This window comes from Trichosurus vulpecula, chromosome 3, assembly GCF_011100635.1.
Source record: "Trichosurus vulpecula isolate mTriVul1 chromosome 3, mTriVul1.pri, whole genome shotgun sequence".
NCBI lineage: Eukaryota > Metazoa > Chordata > Mammalia > Diprotodontia > Phalangeridae > Trichosurus > Trichosurus vulpecula.
This window is the reverse complement of record NC_050575.1, coordinates 421,065,161-421,089,057: the sequence shown is the minus strand read 5'-3', so window position 1 is coordinate 421,089,057 and position 23,897 is coordinate 421,065,161. Positions and strand designations below refer to the sequence as shown.

General features: G+C 48.6%; 2 protein-coding genes across 2 annotated transcripts in view; one reads left to right on the top strand and one right to left on the bottom strand.

The window, feature by feature from the left end:
* The first annotated feature begins 577 nt into the window (after positions 1-577).
* Positions 578-12,386, top strand: BOLA3 (bolA family member 3). Its single transcript, XM_036748421.1, has 4 exons — positions 578-707; positions 7,351-7,474; positions 10,922-11,010; positions 11,861-12,386. The coding sequence occupies exons 1-4, from the start codon at positions 645-647 to the stop codon at positions 11,924-11,926; spliced, it is 342 nt and encodes a 113-aa protein (XP_036604316.1). The 5' UTR covers positions 578-644; the 3' UTR covers positions 11,927-12,386.
* Positions 12,387-18,684: 6,298 nt separating this feature from the next.
* MOB1A (MOB kinase activator 1A) overlaps positions 18,685-23,897 on the bottom strand; it is a 29,753-nt gene continuing 24,540 nt past the window's right edge. The window contains exon 6 of the mRNA XM_036750872.1: positions 18,685-23,510. Within this exon, the coding sequence (XP_036606767.1) occupies positions 23,433-23,510 (78 nt within the window). The 3' untranslated portion in view covers positions 18,685-23,432. The remainder of the gene's footprint in view (positions 23,511-23,897) is intronic.

The window sequence follows — 23,897 nt, the reverse complement described above, 5'->3', positions numbered from 1 at the left end:
AATTATTTACTATTCGTCGGTCTGGTACTTGTTTGCACTTATTTGTTCGCTTGTTGTCTCCCCCATTGGATAGGGACCGCTTTTTGCCTTTCTTTCTGTCAACAGCGCTTAGCACAGAGCCTGGCATATGGTGTTGACAAATAAATGTTAATTGACTTTAGAACGCCAAGCTAGGAGCTGAAGACTTTGGAACGTTGAGTATCTGAGCCGAAACTGACCATAGAACCCCAAGCTGGGGCTGAAAATGACTTTAGAACGTTGGGTATCCGAGCCGAAACTGACCATAGACCATCGAGCTCCGGGGCTGAAGAGTATCCGAGCCGGAACCCGGAGAGAATAGGACTGGGGAAGCTTCTGGACAAGCTACGTGAAATGGACTTTGCCCGGCTGCGGGTGGGAGCCCGAACTGGCCCTGGAGCGCCGTGGGTGTCCTCGCCCCTCCTCCCGCCCCGCCCCTCCATCCCTCCGAGTGGGCCGGCCAAGGGGGCGGCCTCCAAGGCGACAGAGGGCGGGCTCGGTCCCCGACTCTCTCCCCGCCTCCGGCCCCGGCCCGGCCCTCTCGCCTTCCACTGCTTGGGTGACTTTGAGACGGCGTGAGTCGCAGGATCCGCACGGCCTCTTCCCGCCCCGCCCCCGCGCCCGTTATGGCGGCTCTGGGCGCTGCTGCCACCGCTTCTCAGCTTCTCTGCCGGAGGAACCTTCGTGTGGTGAGAGCTGGGGGCGGGAGAGGCAGGGGGGAAAGGAGCCCTCGGGAGAGGGGGAATATGTGGGGGAGGGGGCCTTGGGAGGAGGGGGACCTCAGGTGGCGGAAGGAAGAGGGGCGACCTAAGGCGGAGAGTGATGATCCGAGGCTGCAGGGGAGTCACGTTGAGTCGGGGAGGGGGGGTGGGGCAGTGCAAGGTGACTCCGGAGACTGGGGCTGGAAGAACGTGGTCTCACAGTGGGGGAGGGGGTGTAGCTAAACCGGATCAATGAGGTGCGGAGGCAGAAGACTGGGGAGAAGAGGGGTGTCTTTGCTGAGACTTAGAGGCGGGGGGATGTATGTTGGAGGGCTTGAGAAGGGAGTGTAGGAAGTCAAACGGGTCATCTCAGGTGCCAGGGAGAAAGCCCGCGCCGTAATTTGGCCGCAGTAACTAACCCCAAGGACTTACTGACGTCTGGTCTCGAGGTCCTGGAATCCCATCCCATCTCTTTATAGAGGAGGAAACAGGCCTGGAGATAGGAAGGGAGGTCAGCTACTAGGCACCGGCATGCAAATAGCTCTGCAAAGCGCTTTACAAATATCTCCTTTTGTTCTCAGAACTACCCTGGGAGGTAGGTGCTATTATTATCCCCCATTTTATAGATGAGGAAATTGAGCCTGAGAGAAAATCAGTGGCTTGCCTAGGCTCACACAGGTAGGATGGAATTGGCCCTGTAACTTCATTGGTCTAGGGAGGAAACTCCCACTCTCACTGCGAGCAAGGTAGCACCTCCTCCGCCCCCTCTAGAGTCCGGAGAGGTTAATAACTTACCCAGAGTCTCATTGTCAGGACTTGAGCTCAGGTCGTCTGGGCCACTAAACCCTCTGCCCCATCATGGAAAATGGAAGGTCAGTATGGGAGGGAAGGCCCTAGAGAAGGTGGTGCTTGAGCTGTGACTTGAAGGAAGTAAGGGATTCTGGGGCATGGGGGATAGCCAGTGCAAAGATGGTGCTGGCAGGGGAATAGCGTGGAAGAACAGCCTTCTCTACCTGTTGTCTTCCTCGTGGTTCATACCAGTGCCTGGTATGCAGTATGCATTTAATGCTTGCAGCTTGATTGGTAAGAAGACTGAAGATAGGCAAGGGTAGTGAGTTAGCCCGGAGTTGTTCTCCTTTGGACTCACCGGCACCAGATTGCCACTCCCTCCTAGGCTGTGCTGCTATTCCTGTCCTCAGAAATCTTGGGTGACTCCCCGTTGCCTCTTAGGAGAGCAGAGTTCCCTCTTCTTATCAGCCTTCAGCTCAATCCAGCAACATTTATTGAGTGCCTGCTCTCCAAGGTTCAGTGCTAGGCCCTGAGGGTACATAGACAAAACCCACACAGATCCTGCCCTCTGGGAGCTGACGTTTTACTGGGGCACTATTGATGGCCAAGGTGAGCATGGAAAGGGAGATGGACAAAGGAGGAAACAGGAGGCCATCAGCTGGAGCATCACTGGAAACGGCAGCAGAACGGTGGGGAACTGATGCCATGCCTGTGAATTTAGAGAGGCAAGAGATGGCTGATGAGGTCATGAATGACACACCCCCCAGTACGGCTGGGCTATGGAGCATTTGAGGAGAATCCTGGGAAGATAGCAGAGGGCCTTAGATGCCACACAAGGGATAGGGGAGGCAGGTGACTTGGGATCCCGTTGGTCTAGAGAACTCCCAGGGAAGGAACTTCCCTCTGCCCCTCGAGTCAGCACCTCCTTTACAAGGTCTGGTCTTAGAGAGGTTATGAAACTTGCTCAGGGTCACACAGCCAGTGGGAGTCCAATGTGGGAAGCCACAGAGATGCCAAAGAATTTGTTTTATTCTAGAAGAGCTAGGGAACCCCAGGAGGTCTTTGATTAGGGGAGTAATATGGCCAGATCCTCATGGCAGCTGGTGGAGGATATATTTGAAAGGGGCACAAGTCAGAATTAGAGCAGCCGGTTGGGAGGTGTGCCTGGCCGAGAGGTCATCTAGGGAGGAGACTCCTCCTTTTACTGAGAAGGAAACTAAAGCCCAATGAAGTTCAGTGACTTGTCCAAGGTTGTGCAAATAGTAAGCATCTGAGGTGGGATTTCAACCCAGGTCCTTTGATGCTAGAGCTAATGGAGAGAAGGGTCATCTTGGTGCACAGAGCACTGGGCCAGGAGTAAGGAAGACATGAGTTCAAATTTGGCCTCAGACACTTACCAGCTGTGTGACCCTGGGCAAGTCACTTCGCCCTGTTTATCTCAGTGTCCTCATCTGTAAAATGATCTGGAGAAGGAAATGGCAAAGCACTCCAGTATCTCTGCCAAGAAAGCCCGAAATGGGGTCACGAAGAGTCAGACGCAACTGAAACAACCGAACAATAAACAGTGGAGAGAAACAGAGAAGTCCCACTAATGCAAGACATCTCGGAGGGAAAGTACACTTGGTACATGATTGGATCTGGAGGTGGATGTAATCTAAGCTTGCTGAGGGCAAGGACTGCTTCCATGGTTGGCTTTGAGTCACCTGTGCCTGGCGCACAGTAGGTGTTCACTAATGCTTGTTGATAAAGTGGTTGAGAGAAATTGAAGAGAAAAAGATGCTCTGGAGGTTAGGAGCCTCAGAGGTTCCCTTCCACCAACTCCCCATAGCATGTATGTAGTCATTTATTACACTGCGCAGCCCCTGTTACAATGGGAGTTCCTTGAAGGTGAGGTCTTTCATTTGCCTTTTTTCACATCCATGGTGCTTGGCACATAGTAAATGCTAAATAAATGTTTGTTTGATTTGGAGAATAGTCTTGCCCTCCTCCAAAATAAGGGTGTTTGAAGTTGGGTTGGATTTAAGGAAGAGAGATGATTCATTCTGTGCCCAGCACCTAGTAGGTGCTTAATTAATACTTGCTGACTGCCTGAAGGACAGGCTAAGTGGAGAAGGAACTGTCCAGCAGACAGCTAGCTGGTGATGTGGTACTGGAATGCAGGCGAGGAATGAGGCTGGGTGTGCACACATCTGAGTCATCAGCATAGTGATAGGGGAGGAGGGCTGAGCTAGAAAGGCGCAGGGACTGGGAGGGGAAGGTTTTCACCCAGATGGGTAGCAGCTCAGCCACAGGAACAGGGGAAGCAGGAGGCAGGATTGGCTGGGCATAGCGCAGGGTAAATATCAGCTGGTCAGAAGAGACATAGGAAAGGACCCCAGGTACCGCCTAGGCTCACTTGAACCTGATGGGGGGGATCCTCACTGACAACTCCCCAGCAGAGGGCTGTACAGCCTCGAGCTCCCCCTCCTGGCAACAGCCCCCCCATGCATGGTGGCTTCCCCTTTGGGTGGGAGCTCTTTGGGGGCCCCGACCACTTCAACGTTTGTATTTGTATACCCAGAATTGAACAAAGTGCCTGACACCTTATAGACCCCTAATTAATGCCTTTATAGCCAGTCTTTTGTCCATCCCCCAAAGAACCTTATTTCTAGAGTGGGACAGCTAGGTGGTATGGAGGATAGTCGGTCAGTGTGCATTTGTTAAGCCCCCTCTGTGTGCCAGGCACCGTGTTCAGTGCTGGGACTACAAAGAAAGGCATTCAAGGAGGCAGAGTGCTGTACTTGGAGTCAGGAAGGCCAGAGTTCAAATCCTACCTCAGACATTTAGCATTTCTTTGACCACAGGCAAGTCAATTCACTTCTCTTGGCCTCAGCCTCCTTATCTGTAAAATAGCTCACAGGGTTGTTGTGAGGAGCACGTGTTAATATGTGGAAGAGAATTTCTAAATCTTAAAAGAGCCATAGAAAAGCTATTACTATCACTACCATTGGATCGCGTGTATGTGTATTTTACATGTATGTATGCGTGCACACATACGTATATGTGTACATTGGTGCATAGGGAGATGTATTTATGTATACTTGTGTGTGTACATATGTATTTTTTCCCCAAAGAGATCTTTTGAAAAGAGGTAGCCCAGTAGATGTAGCACTTTGTTTGGACCCAGGAGACTCGGGTTTGAATCTCGACTCCATGATTTACTGTCTCTGTTTTCTTGTGCGACAACTCTAATAACAGTAGGAATAATAGCAAGCATTTCTATGGAGCTTTAAAGTTTGGAAATCACTTTAGTCAGAGCATTTATTAAGCACCTACTATGTGCCAGGCACTGTTCTGAGTGCCGGGGATACAAAGAAATGGAAAAACAGCTCCTGCCCTCAAGGGGCTCCTAGTCTGATGGGGAGGAAGCATACATATGATGATGCGCAGCCAAGCCATAGACAGGAGAAATTGGAAAATCGGCAGAGGGAAGGCACTAGAATGAAGAAGGATTGGGAAAAGCTTCCTGAAGAAGGTGGGATGTGAAGGAAGCCAGGGGATAGAGATGAGGAGGAAGGGCACTTCAGGCACGGGGCACAGCCGGAGAAGATGCCCAGAGTTAGGAGATAGAGGTCCATGTCACTGGATGGCAGAGAGCACAGAGGACAGAAAAATGAAGGTATGTGGGGGCAGGTTCTGAAGGGCTTGATTACCAGGGAACCGCTGTAGTTGGTGGAGTAGTGAGGGTGATGGGGTCAGACCTGCATTTTAGGAAGATTTCTTTGAGTGGAGAATGAGTTGGCGTGAGAAGAGACTTGAGGCAGGGAGATCCCCCTCCCCCACCTGCCAAAGGAGAGATGTGTAGAAGAGTATTGTGAAGGTGGAATCACCAGGACCAATCTGTTGGCAATAGATTAGATACAGGGGGTGGGGAGAAGAGACAGTGAGGAGAGAATGACCGGGAGGTTTCCAGCCCTGGTGACTTGGAGGATGGTCATGTCTTCAACAGTAATAGGGAAATTGGGAAGAGAAGATTTGGGGAAAAGATGGTAAGTTCAGTTTTGAAGATGTTAAGGTTAGGATGTCTAAAAGTCAGTTGGAGATGCAAGACTGGAGGCTGGGAGAGATACTAGGATGGGCCAAGTCAGTTTGAGAGTTATCAGCACTGAGGTGGGAATGGATTCCATGGGAGCTGATGAGTACGTAAAATAGGATAGGAGAAGAGGGTACAGGACAGAGCCTGGGAGATCCCCGCCTGTAGTGGGCGTGACCTGGATGAAGATCCAACAAAAACAGCAAAGAAGGAGGGGTAGGATGAGGGGGAGGAAAACCAGGAGAGAGGTGTCCCTAACACCTAGAGAGAAGAGACTGTTCAAGGAGAAGGTAGTGCCAATCTGTAGAGGCCAAGAAGGGTGAGGATCTTGAGAAAAGGCCTTTAGATTTGGCAGTTCTTCAGTTGTTTCAATTGTGTGTGATTCTCTGTGACTCCGTTTGGGGTTTTCTTGGCAAAGATACTGGAGTGGTTCGCCATTTCCTTCTCCAGCTCATTTTACAGATGAGGAAACTGAGGCCAATGGGATGAAGTGACTTGGCCAGGGTCACACAGCTACAAAGTGTCTGAGGCTGGATTTGAACTCAGGAAGACGAATACTCCCGGCTTCAGGCCTGGCACTTTATCTACTGGGCCAGATAGCTGGGAGATTATCAAATACATGTTTGTAATGGGGATTTTGTTTTTCTTGCTTTCTCAGTTGGTAGGGTGGGAGGGAAAGAATGATCTGAAAATAAAATTTAATCTTAAAAGATCATTAATACCTTCTGAGAGAGCAGTTTTATCTTCTTTTGTCCTCACAACAGTCCTTCAGAATAGGTACTATTATAATCCCGTGTTACGTATAAAGAAACTGAGGCAGAAGGTGGTTAAGTGACTTGCCCAGGATCCTCCAGCTAAGAAGTAAATGCAGCTGGATTCAACGTCAGGTCTTGTTTTCTCCATGCCCAGCGCTCTGTGCAGCGTGCCCCCAAGTGCTTTGTCCAAGCCCCTTCCTCTCTCCGGGCATAGCCTCCTCTAGTATAAAATGATAGGGTTGGACCCGATGGCTGCTGGGGCTCCACAGCCTGTGTTGTATATTCAGATCGATGTTATTGGATGGCTAGATGTGTGGGTGGGTAGCTGCATCTGCATGGGACCTTCATTTCCCTCTAGAGTCAGAGAAGTATTTGTGGTACAAACCCCCAGCTCCCTAGAGGACCCCCTGCCCTTCTTGTTGAGGTTGTTGGCTTCCGGGATAGCGTCACTCCAGAAACTCCCTCTCCAGATGCAGCTCGGCACATTCCTGTGGCTTTCGAGCTCCCTGGGGCCCGGAGAGGTTGAGCTGAGCAGCTAGTATGTGTTGGAGGCAGGATTTGAATTCAGGTCTTCCTGACTCCAAGGCCAGCCCTCTTCCTAGTGCAGACCCTGCCATCTGTTCACCCTTGTCCAGGCGGCTTGGAGTGACTGATGCATCATCACCTGTCCTTGCAAAGAGGAGGAGGAGGGAGTGTGGTACAGTGGAAAGGGCTCTCCATCTTGAGTCAGGAGAACTAGATTCAGATCTTGCCGTTGATAGTTATTGTTGGATCATAAGCAGGCTCTTGACCTCTCTCAGCCTCAGTCTCCTCCTCTGCAAAATAAGTGGGCTGGTTTATAAGGCAGTGCCTGGTATACAGTAAGTGCTTAACAAGTGCTTTATCTAATAAGCTCCCAGACAGCTCTAAAGCTATTACCCTTTGAGCCCAGGGCAAGGGGCGGAGGACCCCATCAGTACACATGACTGTGGCCTTCACTTCCCGTGATCTCTCATCCCTCTCTCTCGATGGATAGGTCCCTCTTCTCCGATGTGCCCAGAGAACATTTGCCTCCCAGACCTCGGGGGAGCTCAAAATGACTCGTATCCTGAAAGAGAAGTTTCCTCAGGCAGCAGCTATCAAGGTCACAGACATTTCAGGTATTGCATTCTCACGTGACTTCCACAGCTCCCGGCCTGGGACAGGGCGGCCGCTCTGAGAAGTACTCACCTTTCCTTCCACAGGCCAGCAGGCACAGCCGCTTCTTGAAGGCAGGAATAATAACACCAGTCCACATTTCTAGGGGCAGGGGGGGCGTGGTGCAAAAACTGAGCCATTTTAAAGAGAAGCCACCGAATGAGCACTTAGCTCCCATCAAGGTCTAAATCTCTCATCTTATTGTTAGAGCTCAAGTGCTCCCAGTATGGGGAGGACTTAGGGTCAGCAGAGACCTGGGTTCAAGTCCCTCCTCAGCAATAGTCATTTTAGCCCTTGAAGCTTTAGTGTCCCCATCTTGGAAATGGGTTAATACTTTGGAGAGCCCTTCTTAGCAGGTGGTTGTAGGAAAGGACTTGGAAGAATTCCAGACATCTGAGCTATGATTCCAGACTGATTCCTCCTTCAGCAGCCATCTACTGGAAAGGAATCCCCACTCTAGCCTCCCCTAGAAATGGCCTCTCATCAAGACCTCCAAGGAGGAAGGATCCCCTCAGCTTCTAACAGGAGCCATGAGACACCATGGTGGGCTGGGCTCAGAGGCAGGGAGACATCAAGTCCCCCTGACGCACGCTGGCCACCAGTCTCTTGCTACCACAGGCAATGTTGTTATTTGGTGATTATTCAGTGGCATCTGACTCTCTGTGATCCCATTTGGATTTTCTTGGCAAAGATATTAAAGTGGTTCGCCCTTTCCTTCTCCAGTTCATTTTACAGATGAGGAAACTGAGGCAAACGGGGTGAAGTGACTTGCCCAGGGTCACACAGCCAGTAAGTGTCCGTGGCTGGATTTGAACTCAGGTATTCCTGACCCCTGGCCAGAGTGCTCTGTCCACCACATTATCAGCTGCCCTCTACACCAGGCAATGGTCAGATCCTAAGTTGCTAAGCCGGTGTCACGCTATAGTTGGGAGAGGGAGTTTCCTCATAGGAAAGTCTTTCCACCAATGGAATCACATGTCTTATTCCTGCCCCAAACCAAACTCCAGAAAATGCTGCTGTTTATTCCCTGTAAAACAGCTGCTATTAGGCTGGTCAGCAGGGCAGTCGTGGCCCAGAATCAGCCCCAGGGCCACAGAGGCAGTCCGGAGGAGGCAGTGGGATGCCGGGAGATGACCCTCTCCTCACCGGCCACCTAGAGCAGCCCCTCTTCGGCCTCAGTTTCCTTTTCTGTAAAATGAGACATTTGGGCCAGCACCCACCCCCCGCCATCTCTAGGTCTGTGATTTTTGCTCTGGGCCAGACACTAGGAAATACACAGAGCCCAGAACTTGCCCTTGGGGACCTTACATTCTACTGGGGTAGAAGACAGGTCCACCAAGAATGAACTAGAGAATGATTTGTGGGGTCGGGGAACAGGGGGCGCAGAGCCCATCACTGGGGGATCCCTAGCAAGACATTTTTCCATTGTGCTGCTCCCGGGAGCCCGGCCTGGTTCCCCCGAATGGCACGTTCAAGTCTGAGAATTTACCATTTCTTGTGTCTTGGGAACCTTTCAGAGTTCTCACTTGAAATTGCAGCCTGTGAGCTGTGTCTGTGCGCTTTGTGTGCCCTGTGTGGGTTAATGGGGGAGCTATCGGCAGTATCCAGAAACCCCGCTCAAGCAGCCTGGACATGGTGGCTGTCAGATAGGCGCCTGGGCCTCATGTGGACACACACCCACAAGACTCTCTGGTCTGCTCCACCCTCCAGGTCATGCCAAGAGCAGTTGCAAAGATAGTGACCACTCCAGCAAGGCTTGCAACACAAATTCTACTTTGGGAAGAGTGAGAAAATATTAAGTGGATTAAAAAAGCGAAAAAAGAGAGGCTGTGATAGGATAGAGAGTTCTGGCCATGGAGCCAGAAAAACCTGGCTTCGAACCATGCCTCTTACTAGCAGGGTGAACATGGATGAGTCATAGCAACAAATCGACCTTGGAGGTCATTGAGTCCACCCCCTCCTTTTACAGATGAGGAAACTGAGGCACAGATGTCAAGTGACCCGCCTTGTGTCTCACAGGTGAGGCCATGGAGAGGGAAGCTTCCGGGCTACAAATCTAGCGTTCTTTCCATTAGGCTACGCTGCCCCTCTGAACTGCGGCCCAGAGAGGACCTCGTACCTCCCTCTTCCCTTCTGTCTTGCCTGGTTTGGTTTTTTTTTCCTCCTGTGTTAATAGCTGCTCTCTGCAGTGTCTGGCTTACTGGATGTGGCTTTTGAGTGTGTAACACCAGGGTTTAATCCCACCTCAGACACTTACTGGCTGTGTGATCTGGGACAAGCTGGCCTCAGCTTCCTTATCTATAGAATAAGGAGGTTAGACTCAGTGGCCTCTAAGGTTCTTCTCATCCCTAAGTTTATACTGATGGCCCTATAGCCCTAGTGTCTGTTTCACACGACCTGGCACATATCTGACCCCTTAGAGATGCTTGTGGACGCTCTCATGTACTGAAGCAGCTTTCCCCCTCACCCTTTACGGTTTGAAGTCCTTCTAATTAAGTATATAAACCTCTGGGTAAATACTTTTTTGTTAGGCCCTAATAGGTACCCTTCGTCCCTGCCCGGGAGCCAGTTATTCTTGTATTTTAAGCTGTGCTCCAGAAATCTATCATTTAAAAAAAAATCTAATTTATTATCTAGTTGGATGATTAGAGTTAGAATCTGGCTCTGTTAGGAGCACACAAAACTTAGTCTGTTCTTCCTAACCCCTCCCCCCTTGTCCATGGCCAGAGAAACATACAACTTAGTGTGTCTCCAGTTTCCAGTATTTACTCTTATCTGTCCTGACCACAGATGACATTGCTTCGTCCTGGGTGGGTCTAGAAGCCATCCCCTGGCCATTGAAGGTAAACCCTTGATGCCATCTGGGGCCGAGCTGTGATGGCAGTCAAGTGGCTAAGAAATTCCAGCTCCTCCAACCAGAAAAACTGACCTTTAAACTCTTTTAATATACATTTTATTGATACCTTTTGTCTTTAGATCAGGGCTGTCCAACCTTAGGTTTTTATCGAAACAATAGACAGTATATTTTGATTTGCCATTTTAGTGAGAGCTCTGAGATCACTTGGCTTTGTTTACTAAAGCATTTACGTAAATTTCTATGCATCCCATGAGCCGCATTTTGGACAGACCTGCTTTAAATCGTGGATGTCTCTGGGGGAGGGAAAGAGCCCTTTTCCATCTCCTAGATTGAAAGCTTCCTCATGACAAATAAAAACAAACAAAAATATCTCTGTGACCAGCTCAGACAGAGTATACAGCATTCTTCCCCAGTAGTCTCCCACCTCTTTACAGTGGGGAAGGCAGCATGTTTCTTTACTTGTTTTTGGGCCCATCACTGGTTTTTCAGTTACTCAAGGTTCAACTCCCTTTGGTGATCTTTTAATTTATACTGTCAAATGTTTTATTTCTAGGTGGTTGCGGGGCCATGTATGAAATCCATATAGAGTCAGAAGAGTTTAAAAACAAGCGAATTTTACAGCAGCACCAGATGGTTAACAAGGTTAGTAGAAGTAATAACCGGGTCACATTTCTGCCCCACGAGACAGTTGTCAAAGCTTGCTCCCCACAACCAACCTGTGAGGTCACTGTTCAAGTACTGCTGTTCCCATATGACCAAACTGAGTCCCAAGAGGTTAAGTGCTTTCTCCCCACATCACCAAGCTAAGGTACTAGTAACACTTGAAGACAGCATTGTGACCTGTCCTTCCTGCTGCCACCTCCACCACCCCCAAGCCTTTTCCATTTCCTCCAGTCCATTGTCCTGTGGCATAGACTCCAGGCCTTCCCTGTCCTCGTATCCTCCTCTGGACTTTCTCCCGCTTATTTATTCTTGCCCTTCCTAAAGAGGGGTCCCCCAGAGCTGAACACAGGCCCCACGTGAAGTCTGACCAGGCTCTGTGGAGGAGACGGAGGGGCGAGCTTGGTTGGGCATCTTACTGCTGCTCCGCTGCCATCTTCTCATGCTCACTATCCAGTGGCTCCCACCATGCACCCTCAGGGAGATCCCCTGCCTCCCTCTCTGGCGTTACCTTCCTCCTGTGGGATTCTTTTTCAGTTATGGGCTGGACTAGTGACTCCTTCCAGCTCTGACAGTCTGTTTTGACGGGTCTTGATCCAGCCCGGACATGTCCTGCCCAGTGCCTGGAAATGACTCGTGTGCTGGCCCTCGTTCCTAGCCTACAAAAATAACCAAGAGCTGCCAGCCCAGTTCCCAGGGCCATATGCACCGTGAACGCTGTTCTTCCTCCCTTGTGGACAGATTGTTTCTTAGAAAATGCAGTCCTGTCTTTGGGGCTTCTTTTATTAGTGGTTGCTACCAAAAAAATGAGATGACTCTTTTGTTTGTTTAGGCGCTAGAAGAAGAGATTAAAGATATGCATGGGCTGAGAATATTCACTTCGGTCCCAAAGCATTGAAGCCTTGCTCGGGGCCTGGGCCTGCTGCTGACGTTACTGCTGGGATGGCATCCTGGGAGGGGACGGACGCCGTTCTTCCCAGAGCGTTTGCCCTCCAAGGTATCCCGTAGTTTCCGGCCACCCCTCCATGCTCTCATGATCAAGGAGTATCTGGGCTGTTCGGATAGTCACTAAAGGAAAAAGACTCCCGTGACTTTGGAAACCTCACTTTTTTGACCAAAGTCATTGGCTCTCTCTGCTGACTGCTGACTGGGGGTTTTCCGTCCCTGGCACCTTCCAGGCCACACTCTGGTCCAGCAGATCAGAACTGATGTGTCCAACCCCTCGGACTCATAGGATGGTGTTATTACCCAAGGGAAGGCCGCACCCCAGCTCCTTTTAAGTTCCCACCTGTTGATTATGGAGGGATGCACCAATCTAAGCTCATTCAATAAAACATGGAGATACAGAGTCGCCCCATGCTTGCCCTTGGGTATCTTGTTCGTTTGATCCTGACCAAGAGTACTCTGAGGGAGGTGGTGGGAGTATTGTGGGGTGGCCCTGGGCATAGAGTCAAGAAGAGGTCTGGGTTTGAATTCTGCCGTGGGATTGTGGGCAGGTCACTTCCCTGAGGCTGTTTCATCTGTAAAGTGGGCATAACCTCATAACGTGGTTGTGATTATCACCTCTGTGTTTCATTTAATGTCCTTCAGAAGCTGACCCCATCCTGCTTTTCCAGGCTTCTGGAATGTTTGTCACCTTCATGCATAGTACAGCGCTGCCAAATTAGCCTTCTTCATGCACAGCATTCCACCTCCCACCTACGTGCCTTTGCCCTGACTATCCCTCATGCCAAGTGTGCCTTCTCTCTCTTTTGCCTCTTAGAATCCCTAGTTTCCTACAGTGCTCAGCTCCAGCGCCACCTTCTACCTGAAACCCTTCCTATTCCCACTAGCTGCTATTGTCTACCCCTCCCCCGTTACCTCTCTTTTTTGTTTATTCTTATATATGTACCCATTGTCTTTCCCAGCTTGAAGGTAAGGATTATTTCCTTTTTGTCTTTGTATTTTCAGTGCCTGCATATGGTAGATGCTTAATACATACTTGTTGATAATTATCAAGTGAGAAAGTATGTGTAAAGCATTTTGCAACCTTAAAAATGCCGTAGAAATATCAGCTGTTATGGTCGTCGTCATCTTATAACACATGTATCTTTTACGGAACCTAGCCATGTGCTCCACACACAGTAGATGTTGGACTTGTAAAGGAGCCTCCACTTCCATCTTACAGGTGAGCAAACTGAGGCTTAGAGAGGCCAGGAAGCATTGGCGGTGGGACCAACGAGGTATGTGCTGTAGGGGACCTCAGAGGCCCAGGACCTGGGTTCTGATCCCTACGCTGTCACTGATGATGGGGTCTGGCATTGGATAAGTGACCCTTGGGTCTTTGTTTTCCTTATCTAAAATGAAGCGAGGAGGGGGACTCCTCCCCAAGAGCTGCATCTGTAGTCACCTTAAGGATTTATTACACGCCTTTTATGTGCAAGGTACAAGGAACTGAGGACACCAAGGAAAAGATGAAAATGTCCCAAAAAACTTAAATTCTCCTAGGATCTACGGCCCATGGAGAGAGAAGGGAATAGGAGGTTAAGAAGAGGCGGGGAGCAGTGGTCATTACGGAGATGAGGAAGGAATGGTGGTAGGAGGCGACTGTGGAGAGAACACTGTGCAGAAAGAGAAAAATTCTAGAGACTGCAAGTAGCAGAGGAGAGCATTCCAGGCGTGGGAGGAGAGCCAGTGCAGAGACATTGGAGGCTGACTTAGGTGAGGGAGCAGAAGTTATGGGGAAATGTTGAGCTCCACCGTGCTGCCGTGACAACACATGGGCTCAGTCAGCAAGATGGCCACATCCATTCAAGCCCGGAAGCTGATAGGGCTGAAGCACATGTGTTCTGATGGCTTCTTGAAGTCTGCAAGGGCAGGAAGGGATGCTGGAATAACCCTGGGCTTGGAGTCAGAAAACCAACTCAAAACCCACATCTGCCTTTTAAATGATTTCTGGCCCCTTCCATCTCGAAAGATCACGTGACCGCAGTCTCATTAAGAAGCATCCCATCTTCTCAACGAACCAGCCACAGCTTGTGGTAACACTGTCTCTGATGGGGAAGATCAACCAATCCACAGACATTCATGGAGCACCTATGATGTGTCCCCTCTGAGATGACCTCTCTCCTCTCTATATCTGCTTTGTACCTAATTATTTACACATTGTCTTTCCCAGTAGATTGTGAGCTCCTTGAGGGTAGGGACTAGTTTTGCCTCTCTTTGTATCCCCAGTGCTTAGCATAGTGCCTGGAACTCAGTAGGTGCTAAATAAATGCTGGTTTCCTAGTACATACAAGCACTGTACTAGGTGCTGGGGAACACAGTTACAAAAGTGAGAATCCTTGCCCTCAAGGAGCTTAGGTTTACTAGTAGAATACAATGTGTACACAGATAAATGTATATATGTGCATTACGCATATATACACACCTATCTACATAAATGCATGTGTCTGTGTACCCACACACATAAAATAAATACAGGGTGATAGGGGACAGATGTTGACAAACTAGAGGAATCAGAAAAAGCCTGGAAACCCGTCATTTTGGATGGTGTCCTCATCTTGCCTCGAGTCTGATTTACTGAGTGTAGATGATCTCGCTAATAAAGACAAGACTCCTTTTGCAAAACCTTTCTTGTTGCAGGTTTTGTTGGTGTTACTTCTTTTTTGTACCAGTGTACTTCCTCATACTGCTCCCTCCCATGAAATCTTCCCATGTGATGAAGAAAATCCTTTTAGCCCAACAAACAGCGGTGTGTCTGAAAATGGATGCCGTATTTGGACCTAAAGTCTGACACTTCTCTATCAGCTGGAGGAAGATACAGCTCATCAGTTTTCTAGTAAAAAGACTGGTGCATTTAATATTAACTCTGATGTCTTTTAGTGTTGTTTTCATTTACATTACATGGGAATACTTGTATAAAGTGAGATAGAAGGTGAGAACAACCAGAGGGGTGATAGACACAATGACAACAAGAATGTAAATTAAAAGAAGACCAACAGGAAAATAAATTTTGAGTAATTGTAGTGAACGATCTTAGGGTCGCTAGGTGGCGCTGCAGTGGATAGGGCGCTATCCTAGGTTGTTAGGGTGCTAACTTCCTGAAGTCAGGAAGACTCATCTTCCTGAGTTCAAATCTGGCCTCAGGTACTTTACTGGCTGTGTGACCGTGGGCAAGTCATTTCACCCTGTTTGCTTCAGTTTCCTCACCTATAAAATGAGCTGGAGAAGGAAATGGCAAATCACTCCAGTATCTCTGCCAAGAAAACCCCAAATGGGGTCATGAAGGGTCAGACACTACGTGCTGAGCAGTTAATGAGTTTTGATGTCCTATATTTGTTTCTTAGAATTTCTAACCTGTCCTACATTGTCTAATTAAAAATTCTAGGTGCTTTACTAAAATTCTTTTTTTTTTTTTTATCCTTAATGCACTGGAGAAGGGAATGGCAAAACCACTCCAGTATCTTTGCTAAGAAACCCCAAATGGGGTCAAGAAGAGTTGGCTGGACATAACTGAAAGAACCCAACAATTCATGCTATATATTCTTCTGGATCTGCTCTTTGCTCTGCATCAGTCCTTAAAAGGAGAGGGAGAGAATAAGCACTTATTAAGCACATACTGTGTGCCAGGCACTGTGCTAACAAATATCTCGTTTGATCCTCACAAAAACTCTTCAAGGTAGGTGCTATTTTAACACCCGTTTTATAGCTGAGGAAACTGAGGCAAACAGGTTAAATGGCTTGCCCAGGTTCACACATCTAGCATGAGGCCAAATTTGAACTCAAGTCTTTCTGACTCCAAACCCAATGCTCTATTTACTCCTCCGCATAGCTGCCCCAATCTATCAATTTGGCAAAGATGACAGAACACGAAAATGGAAATTGATGGAGGAGCTATGAAAGGACAGGCACACTTGCATGGTTGGTGGAGCTGTGAATGATTCAACTGTTCTGGAAAACAGTATGGAACTATACAACATAAGCCACAAAACCATACTTAGCCTTTGACCCAGCAATGGCCATAGAAGAGTTATAGTCCATGAGGATCAAAGCATGAAACTTAGGTCCATTATATAACCAACTAGGGCTAATTGGGTGTCAGTCAGTAAACATTTACTATGTGCCACGTACTGGGGACACAGTTACAAGAGCTTATGTTCTGATGGGGGACACAAAGGTCACGTGAGTGTCATGCAGAATGAAAAGGACAATCACAAAGTGGTTAAATACAAGGTAGTGTGGGCATGGGCATGAGCAAAGATTTCACCAACTGGAACCCAGCTAAACTATTAGAGGAATATGATGAATCATTGCCCCAGGAGAAATTGCAGATACAATTGCTTGTATGACCTGATGGAGAGTTGGTTGTCATCCTCCGTGCTCAAAGAGGACCTCAATGACATTGCTGTGTCGGGGTCAAGGTCCAGTTGTCCGGCTGTGTCTGATGAGACCAATATGATCTCGGATCATTCTACTACAGAACTGAGAGAACAGTTCGCCACTGTGGTCCCAGTCAGCCCCTAGCCTCTAATTTCAGTCTAATTTCCCCTCATAGACTCATTCCCTTGCCCTTCCCAAACCAAAAGGCCCGTCATCCCATTCTTTCTCTTCACTGTGACCCTCTAGGGTCTAGGCTACAATCTTCCTCCTTCCCCATTTCAACCTCTTGGTGAACCAGTTCACTTCTCTACTATCTTCTTTATCTCAATCAGTCGAGAAGTATTTATTAAGTGTTTACTATATGCAAATACATCTGCCTCTCGAGGAGCTCCTGTCCTAATGGGTGAGAAAAGATGAAAATACCTGGGCTGACCTGTGCCTATGTCCTACTTAGAGTCATTGGATCATAGATTTTAAAGAAAGAAGTCCTGGCCACAACACTGCTTTTACAGATGAGGAAACAAGGACAAACAGGTGAAGTGACTTGCCCAGGATTACACAGTAGTAAATATAAGAAGTGGAACATGAACCCAGGTCTTCAGACTCGAAGGCCAATGTCCTACTCACTATTCACTGCGTCAGTGACTCATCAGAGAAATCCCAGGGTGGGAAGGGACCTCGGAGGCCCAGGAATCCCACCCACTCCTACATTAACAAACCAAACTAAAAATCTAGCCCAGACACTACATGATGAACCCCCGTCCCAGGGAGGCCTGGACGATTGCCTCCCTGAGGCTTCCACCCATTTACCTTGGTTTGGTCCTTTGAGAATGGAGGAGGAAAATGCATGTCCTTCTTGGACATGACCATTCAAGTCCTTGAGGGCTCTTCTCACATCTCTGAGCCTTCTCTTCAAGCTCCCTCCCCACACCCCCAATCCTTTCAACCAGTCCTATTAAGGCGAGGTAGTTTCTAGTCCCCTCACGGCACTTACCTAGCGTGAAATGGCATATTCCTCCTTGGTGTTACTACAGCAATTATTGTCTCTGGCATTCAAATTCCTTGTGATCTAGCTCTGGACCTATGTTAGCAGGCTGGCTTTTGGTCACTCCTTGCACATTCTGTGTTCTGGCCACACTGGCTTATGTGGCGTCCCCCTACACATATTCCAACTCCTCCCTCCTCACTTCAAATGTTCCATCTCTTGGATGCTTCCTCCATATTGTTAGGGCTTCTCCCCACCCCTGCCCTTGCCTGAAATTGCTTTGAATATATTTGATTTTTACTTATACGACCATAAGAATGTGGATTTAGATCAAGAAGAGAATTTCAGAGACTGTCTAGTCCAAGCCTTTTACTTCACAGATGAGGAAACCACAGCTCAGAAGGACTAAGTGATGTCCCAAATCACTTTTACTAACTGGCAGAAACAGGATTTGAACCTGTGTCCTCTGACTAAATCTTTCCACTGTATTACTTCCTCCTAGTAAACTCATCATGTGTCTCTCATCTGCCAACCAGTCCTTTGGCGCCACGGGTCAGGCTCTCCCACCCCCAGTATTCTGCACAGAGCCATCACCACCATGGCTCCTGGGGGTCCCCTTTCACCAGAAGCTTGGACCTTTTGTTACCCCCCTGACTGATCAGCCTCTGCCTGAGATCCTAGCCGATACCTTCCTCTCCCTGAAGTGTTCAGACCTGTCAATGACCTCGCTCCCAGCGGAGACGGGTTAGGTTGTAACAGGAGGAAACCCCAGAAAGGGCATCGCTGCCACTGCCGAGGAACGCCCTGTCCTGAGGTAGTTGGTAAGAAAAGGAAATTTCCTGCAGGCTGTGGATTTGTGGCTTTAGTCTTCCTGAGGACTAACATGGCCTTGCAAGCAGGTTGCTCTCCCTCTAGTCACTAGTCACTACAATGAATGAGTCAACTCAGTCTTTTCATGGATTGGAGAAACATTTCCACTGCTATTTGACAGACATAGCTCGGGCCCGGTTTCATGTGTGTGGGCACCCCCCAGTGATGCAGAGTGAGCATACAACTTTGTAGGGAGATGAAGAACGACGAGGTTGGACAGCAGGCCTTCCAGCACTGGTTGCTGGATGCCTGCATTCCTGGGCCCACACTGGAAGGCAGTCTAGCTTAGAGGTCAGGTCAGACTCTGTGCTCTGTTGGCTAGCACAGCTTTTGTGACCCCAGGGCATGACAAAGCACCAGCCAAAGAGAAACTGAGGCTGTCTTCAGACTGTCAATCACAGCTACCGTGTGCCAATACACCCAGAAATCAGACTAAGTCATTGTTTTCTTTCCACATGCTTTATTCTAGTGAAAATAAAGTTACAAAAGTCGATACAAAACACTCTTTAAAAAGTTGAGGAAACTGACTGAGGGAAAAAGTCACTAAAGCTTCTGAAATTGATGTAAAAAACATTATAAAAGCTTTCTGGGTCAGAACCAAGGTTAACTTAGGCAGCGGTCTGTCTATAAGAGTGGTAATGGGGCTGGGGATTGATCAGCCCTGGTAACAGGGTCTGACCAACAACTTGGCGCCTCGCATCGGTCTCACCCTCGTATTCAGCTGGCCACAACCAGCTTTCATTCCAGAGCACTCTCTAGGAATAGAATTTGGTATTAACAGAAAAGACCCCAAGGGAGTTTCAGGTGTGATGTCTTCAATTTAATTAGCCCTCTAACACACTATTGAGTGAATACAGAATTTTCTGGAAATGACATTGAAAATCAAAATGAAGTTAGGACAGATCTCATTCTAAGGTAGCTGCTTCTCTTCTAATTCATCCCCTTCTCCCCAGAGGTTGCCCTGATAAAGACACAGGAAGACAGAAAAAAACATGACCTACTTTGCTTTTTGGTCAGGATGCTAAAAGCAAACCCATCCACTGGATAGGGCACTAGAGAATATGGAGAGGGAGCTCACATGGCTACTCTGGCCTCAGTTCCTGCCTGTATAAAATGAGCATGGTGGACAAGGCCACAGTACCTCCCAGATGGAAGGACCTCAGGGCCACTGACTAACCCATCCTCAAACAGGAATCTTCTCTACGATAAGACAAATGGTGGTTTCCAGGCAAGAATGGGAAACCCACTAGGCCTCTGAAGGAAGGATCGGTCCCTTCCAGTTCTACTATCAGTGGCCTGTATGTGTTCTGTTCCCTTTGTAGTTGGAAACCACACCTGCCCAGTACCTGCAACAAGCCTGCATGAGGAAGAAAGGAAGGAAGGAAGGAAAGAAGGAAGGAAGGGTGGGAAGAAAGGAAGGAGAGAGGGAGGGAGGAAGAAAGGAAAGGAGAGGTGGAAGAAAGGGAGGGAGGAAGGAAAGAAGGGAGAGAGGGAGGGAGGAAACTAGTTTTCATTAACCACCAGTATTGTTCCTACCCTACAGACTGGCTTAACTATCTTTCATTCTGGTTAGATCTAGTCAAAGACTTTTTCCTCAGTCTCCATAAAAGTTAAGATGGGTACTCCAAATCACATTCTAAGAGTAAGAAAGGGACACCAGGGTCCCCTCTCCACCCAGGGGACCCTGATCACTATCTCCAAGCACCTTCTATAGCTGGGCTCCTTCCAGTCAAGGGAATGTCTGCAAGGTCACTGGTTTTAGTTACAATCCTGTCACAGGTTTCCACTCACAGAGGACCTGTCATGTATTTTAATGGCATAATTTTACAAGCCCCCAGTGGCTTTTCAAAAAAGTTCTTCCAATCCACAGACCCTGTGGGATGTTGGCAAGCACTTTGCAGCACTTACAAATGATCTACACAGGCTGGCCTAGGAAGAGACCTCTTCTATGAAATAAAGGGGTTCTTAATGTTCTATTCTGTCAAGGGCACCCCTTCTGGCAGTCTGAAACCTGGGGATCCCTTTCTAAAATATGGATCGAAATGCATAAAATAAAATACATAGGATTATAAAGGCAGCTGATTCTATTGAAATAAAGTGATTCAAACAGATAAAAACACCAAGTTCACAGACCCCAGCTAGGTTAAGAGCCCCTGTCCCACCCCTTTGCAGCTTGAAATCTTAGGACTGAGTATAAGCACCTGGGAATGTGACAGACTGGTCAGAATCCTGGGCTGGGCTGGGCCATGGGGACCCAGGCTCAGGCTCTGACACAGTCCTGCTTTGTGACCTCAGGCAAAGCACTGCTCCCCTCTGTGCCTTCCTTTTCTTATCTATAAGAAGAGGGAGCATCGCTGGATTGAGCAGGGATAGATTGTGTCAAGGGTCCCTTCTTGGACCTGATCCACAGAGGACCACCTGGATTGAATGCTAATGACTCAGGGGTGAGCTTTTACTGGGGAGTGAGAATTTCCTAATGCAGAAAGCTTAGCAAGTTCATCAATACTGTTAGCACTCTAGGGGGCTGGGGATTTCCTATGTATTTTAATGTAAAGCTAGAAAGATTACAAACCAAGCCAGCAGTTGGGTACACATACTCCTCCTTTGCAGAGCTGAAGAGATATAGTCTTCGAGCCAAGCAATGCAGAGTTAAAGATGGAACCTGATCAAAAACTGTGGATGAGAATCTTCCCACCGTAAAGCTCAGAGGCAGCAGGACTCTCTGTGAAGCTGGTCAGATTATCTGCCCCACTCGAATCACCTGCAGAACAACTCGACCTTGGCAATGATGGGAAGGGCAGGGAGGATTAGAAAAAGAAGTTGAACTGGATCCTTTGGGGTTTCCGCCTCGGTGGGATAAAAGATGTTTGTAAAGTTCACATTTAGGATCCTCTCACCTGCTCAGCATAGGCCCAGGCTTGCCAGGACAATAAAAAAGAGAGATGACAGCAATGGTGAGATCCGCTGTCATGAAGGCAGTGAGGGCTCACAGGTGGGACAGCTGCACCAGTGAAAAAGATGTGGGAAACGTGAAGAGAACCAGGGGAAGGCGTCTGCATAGTGGGTGGGTCCTCTTTGACAAGACATGCGTGATGACTGCCCAGGGAGCAGTGTGGAGGGCCTGTGATCCCCCTGGTGGATGGTGGACCTTCCCAACTGGGGTTTGCTCAAGTGCAGGCGGTTTTACTGTAAACCTTAACCAATATTTTCTGTTAAGTGTGTCCGTTCCAGGGCTGGTTCTGCTAAGTCATACAAGCAGATGATTAGGTGTTACTTCTCTCTCTCTTTTTGTGGCGCTATCAAGAGGGCTGCCAAGTGGCCTCTCCAAACTCTAGGCCTGCTGGCTGGAGGGATGTTGGTGAAGGGAGGCTGGCCCAGCCCTTGGCCAGCCCAACACCCACTGCCTCAGCGTTTTAACAAGCTTAGAGCTGAAAAGGCCCCGAGGAAGCACAGGATCAGAGAATCCTGGAGCTTGAAGCGGAAGGGACGTCAGAAGGCATGAAGCCCAATCCCCGCATTTTACAGATGAGGAAACAGGCCAAGAGAGGCTAGACGATGTGCCCAAGGTCACACAGGTGGTCACTGTCAGAGGTGATATCTCCACAAAGGGCCAGTCCTCAACCCCTATCAGACTGCTAGCCTGATACCTCATTTTAAGGAGAAAGAAGCAGGCCTAGAAAAGGAAGACTTGATCACACAGGCAGCTTCGGCAGGGCCTGGAGCCTCAGCTCCTCCCTCGAACCCAAGGTTAGCCTCCCTCTTAGGAACCAACTAGAAAAGATTTTTTCCCCCAAAGAGCAAATACATTTTGCCCAGAATGATGTAATACAAAAATACGCTACGCGCGAAAAGGAGATGCTTTTTTCCCCAGGGTCCAACGTCTTTTGTCCCGTGGGTAGAATCCAACAGGCCAGTTGGTGATTGTTCTGAGGAAGCCCTCAGACCACAGCCCTTCTGAGAACGCCCCCTGGCCCAGGGTCCTCTTTCCGCAAGACGGGGGCTTCCCTGGGGTCCCTACTACTGGGACCTTTCCGCCCTATGCTAATGGCCTACTTAAGGCAGTTAAGGTTCATTCAAAGTGCATGGAGAAAAACTCAAAACAGAACCAAGTAAACTTGAAACAAACAGAATTCAAGCAGTACTAAATGCACAAGGAATCCTCTCCCCATCCAGCATTGCAAATGTGGAAAATTAAAAAAACAAAAACACAATGAGAGTGGCTTTGAGACTTGGTTCTGCACACGGCATTTCTGCTTTGCAAAAAAAAAACCCCACCCCCAATCTTCCTAGAACAGAAAAGCTCTCAAGCATTGGTGAACTGGAACTAGGCCCTTTCACAACTAAAGCCTATATTTAGAAATCCTATAATTCATTTAAGGGAAAAAAAAAAGCACCATGCTCCCTCCCTTGAGGGAATCAACGCCCAAAATCCAAGTCCTGTCTTGGTTAGAAATTCCTTTGGTTGCTGGTGGGCCACCTGATTCCTGTTAACAATGGGCTGGGTCCCAGGAGGCACAGCCTATGGGAAGAGTCATTACCTTAACTACTCCTGCAAGCTCTATTAGCCCCCCCACCTCCCACCCCTAGTGGACACCATACTTTGAGAAGAAAAGATCTAACAGAACAATAAAACAATCTTTTTTTAAAACTTGTTAAAGAGACTAGAAGTCGCTTGGCCATCCAAAGGACCAAGTTCTGCACAAGCTGCCTAAGCTCTTTCGAGACCTTTCCCCAAAGCTCTGAGTCTAATGATGATAGGTGAGATCTTAAATTCCAGGCCCATCCCCACCCAGCATTTCCAATACTGTAAAAAGCAACAAGAGGAAGGGGGATGGTGAACCTGGAATTGGAATTTCTGCTTAAAAAGAAAAGCCCATTAAGGACTTTGCCCTCCCCCTCCTCCCACCAGGGAACAAGTAACAGCCCAGCGAATCAACAGGGTGCAGGTGACCAAAGAAGTAACTAGAATTAATTACCCAGGATAGCCCCCAACTCCCCTGGAAGGAGCAGGAAGGTCCAGGGGGTGCCACGAGGCAGAGGGTGCAAACTGTGGCCAGTCTGGCTCCAGGCAAGATGAAGAGGTGCTGGTTCCACTGAGGCACCCTAACTGACCAAGAGGAAGTGACCCCTTAGATCAGGGGAGTGACCAGGGGCTGGGTCAGGCTGGGGGACATCCATCTGGGGCTGTCTATCTGTCCTTGGAGCCAAGCTTCTCGATCAGCTCCTGAAGAGGGGCCAGCTCACGCCGGTCAATCAGATTGAACTCCTGCAGGACAGAGAGGGCAGGGAGGGGAGAAGGGAGAAGAGGAGATGAAAGAGGAGAGAAAAGAAAGAGGGGACAGGAGAGGAAGAGGAAAAGGGAGAAAGAGGGGAAGGGAGAGGGGACAAGGGAAAAGGGAGAGAGAGAAGGAAGAAGGGAGGGGACAGAGAGGGGAGAAGGGAGAGAAGAAAGAGGTGAGGGGACAGAGAGGGGAGGGGACAGGGGAGAAGGAGGAAGGAGAGAGGAAAGGGGAGAGGAGAGAGAGCCACCAAATCAGTCCACAATTCAACCTTCTTATCAATCACTCCCTCCACAGACAAGCATTTATTAAACACCACATATAAGCTGTAGATGGAGGAGACCAGGGCTAGGAGGTCATTGGCAGAGGGAACT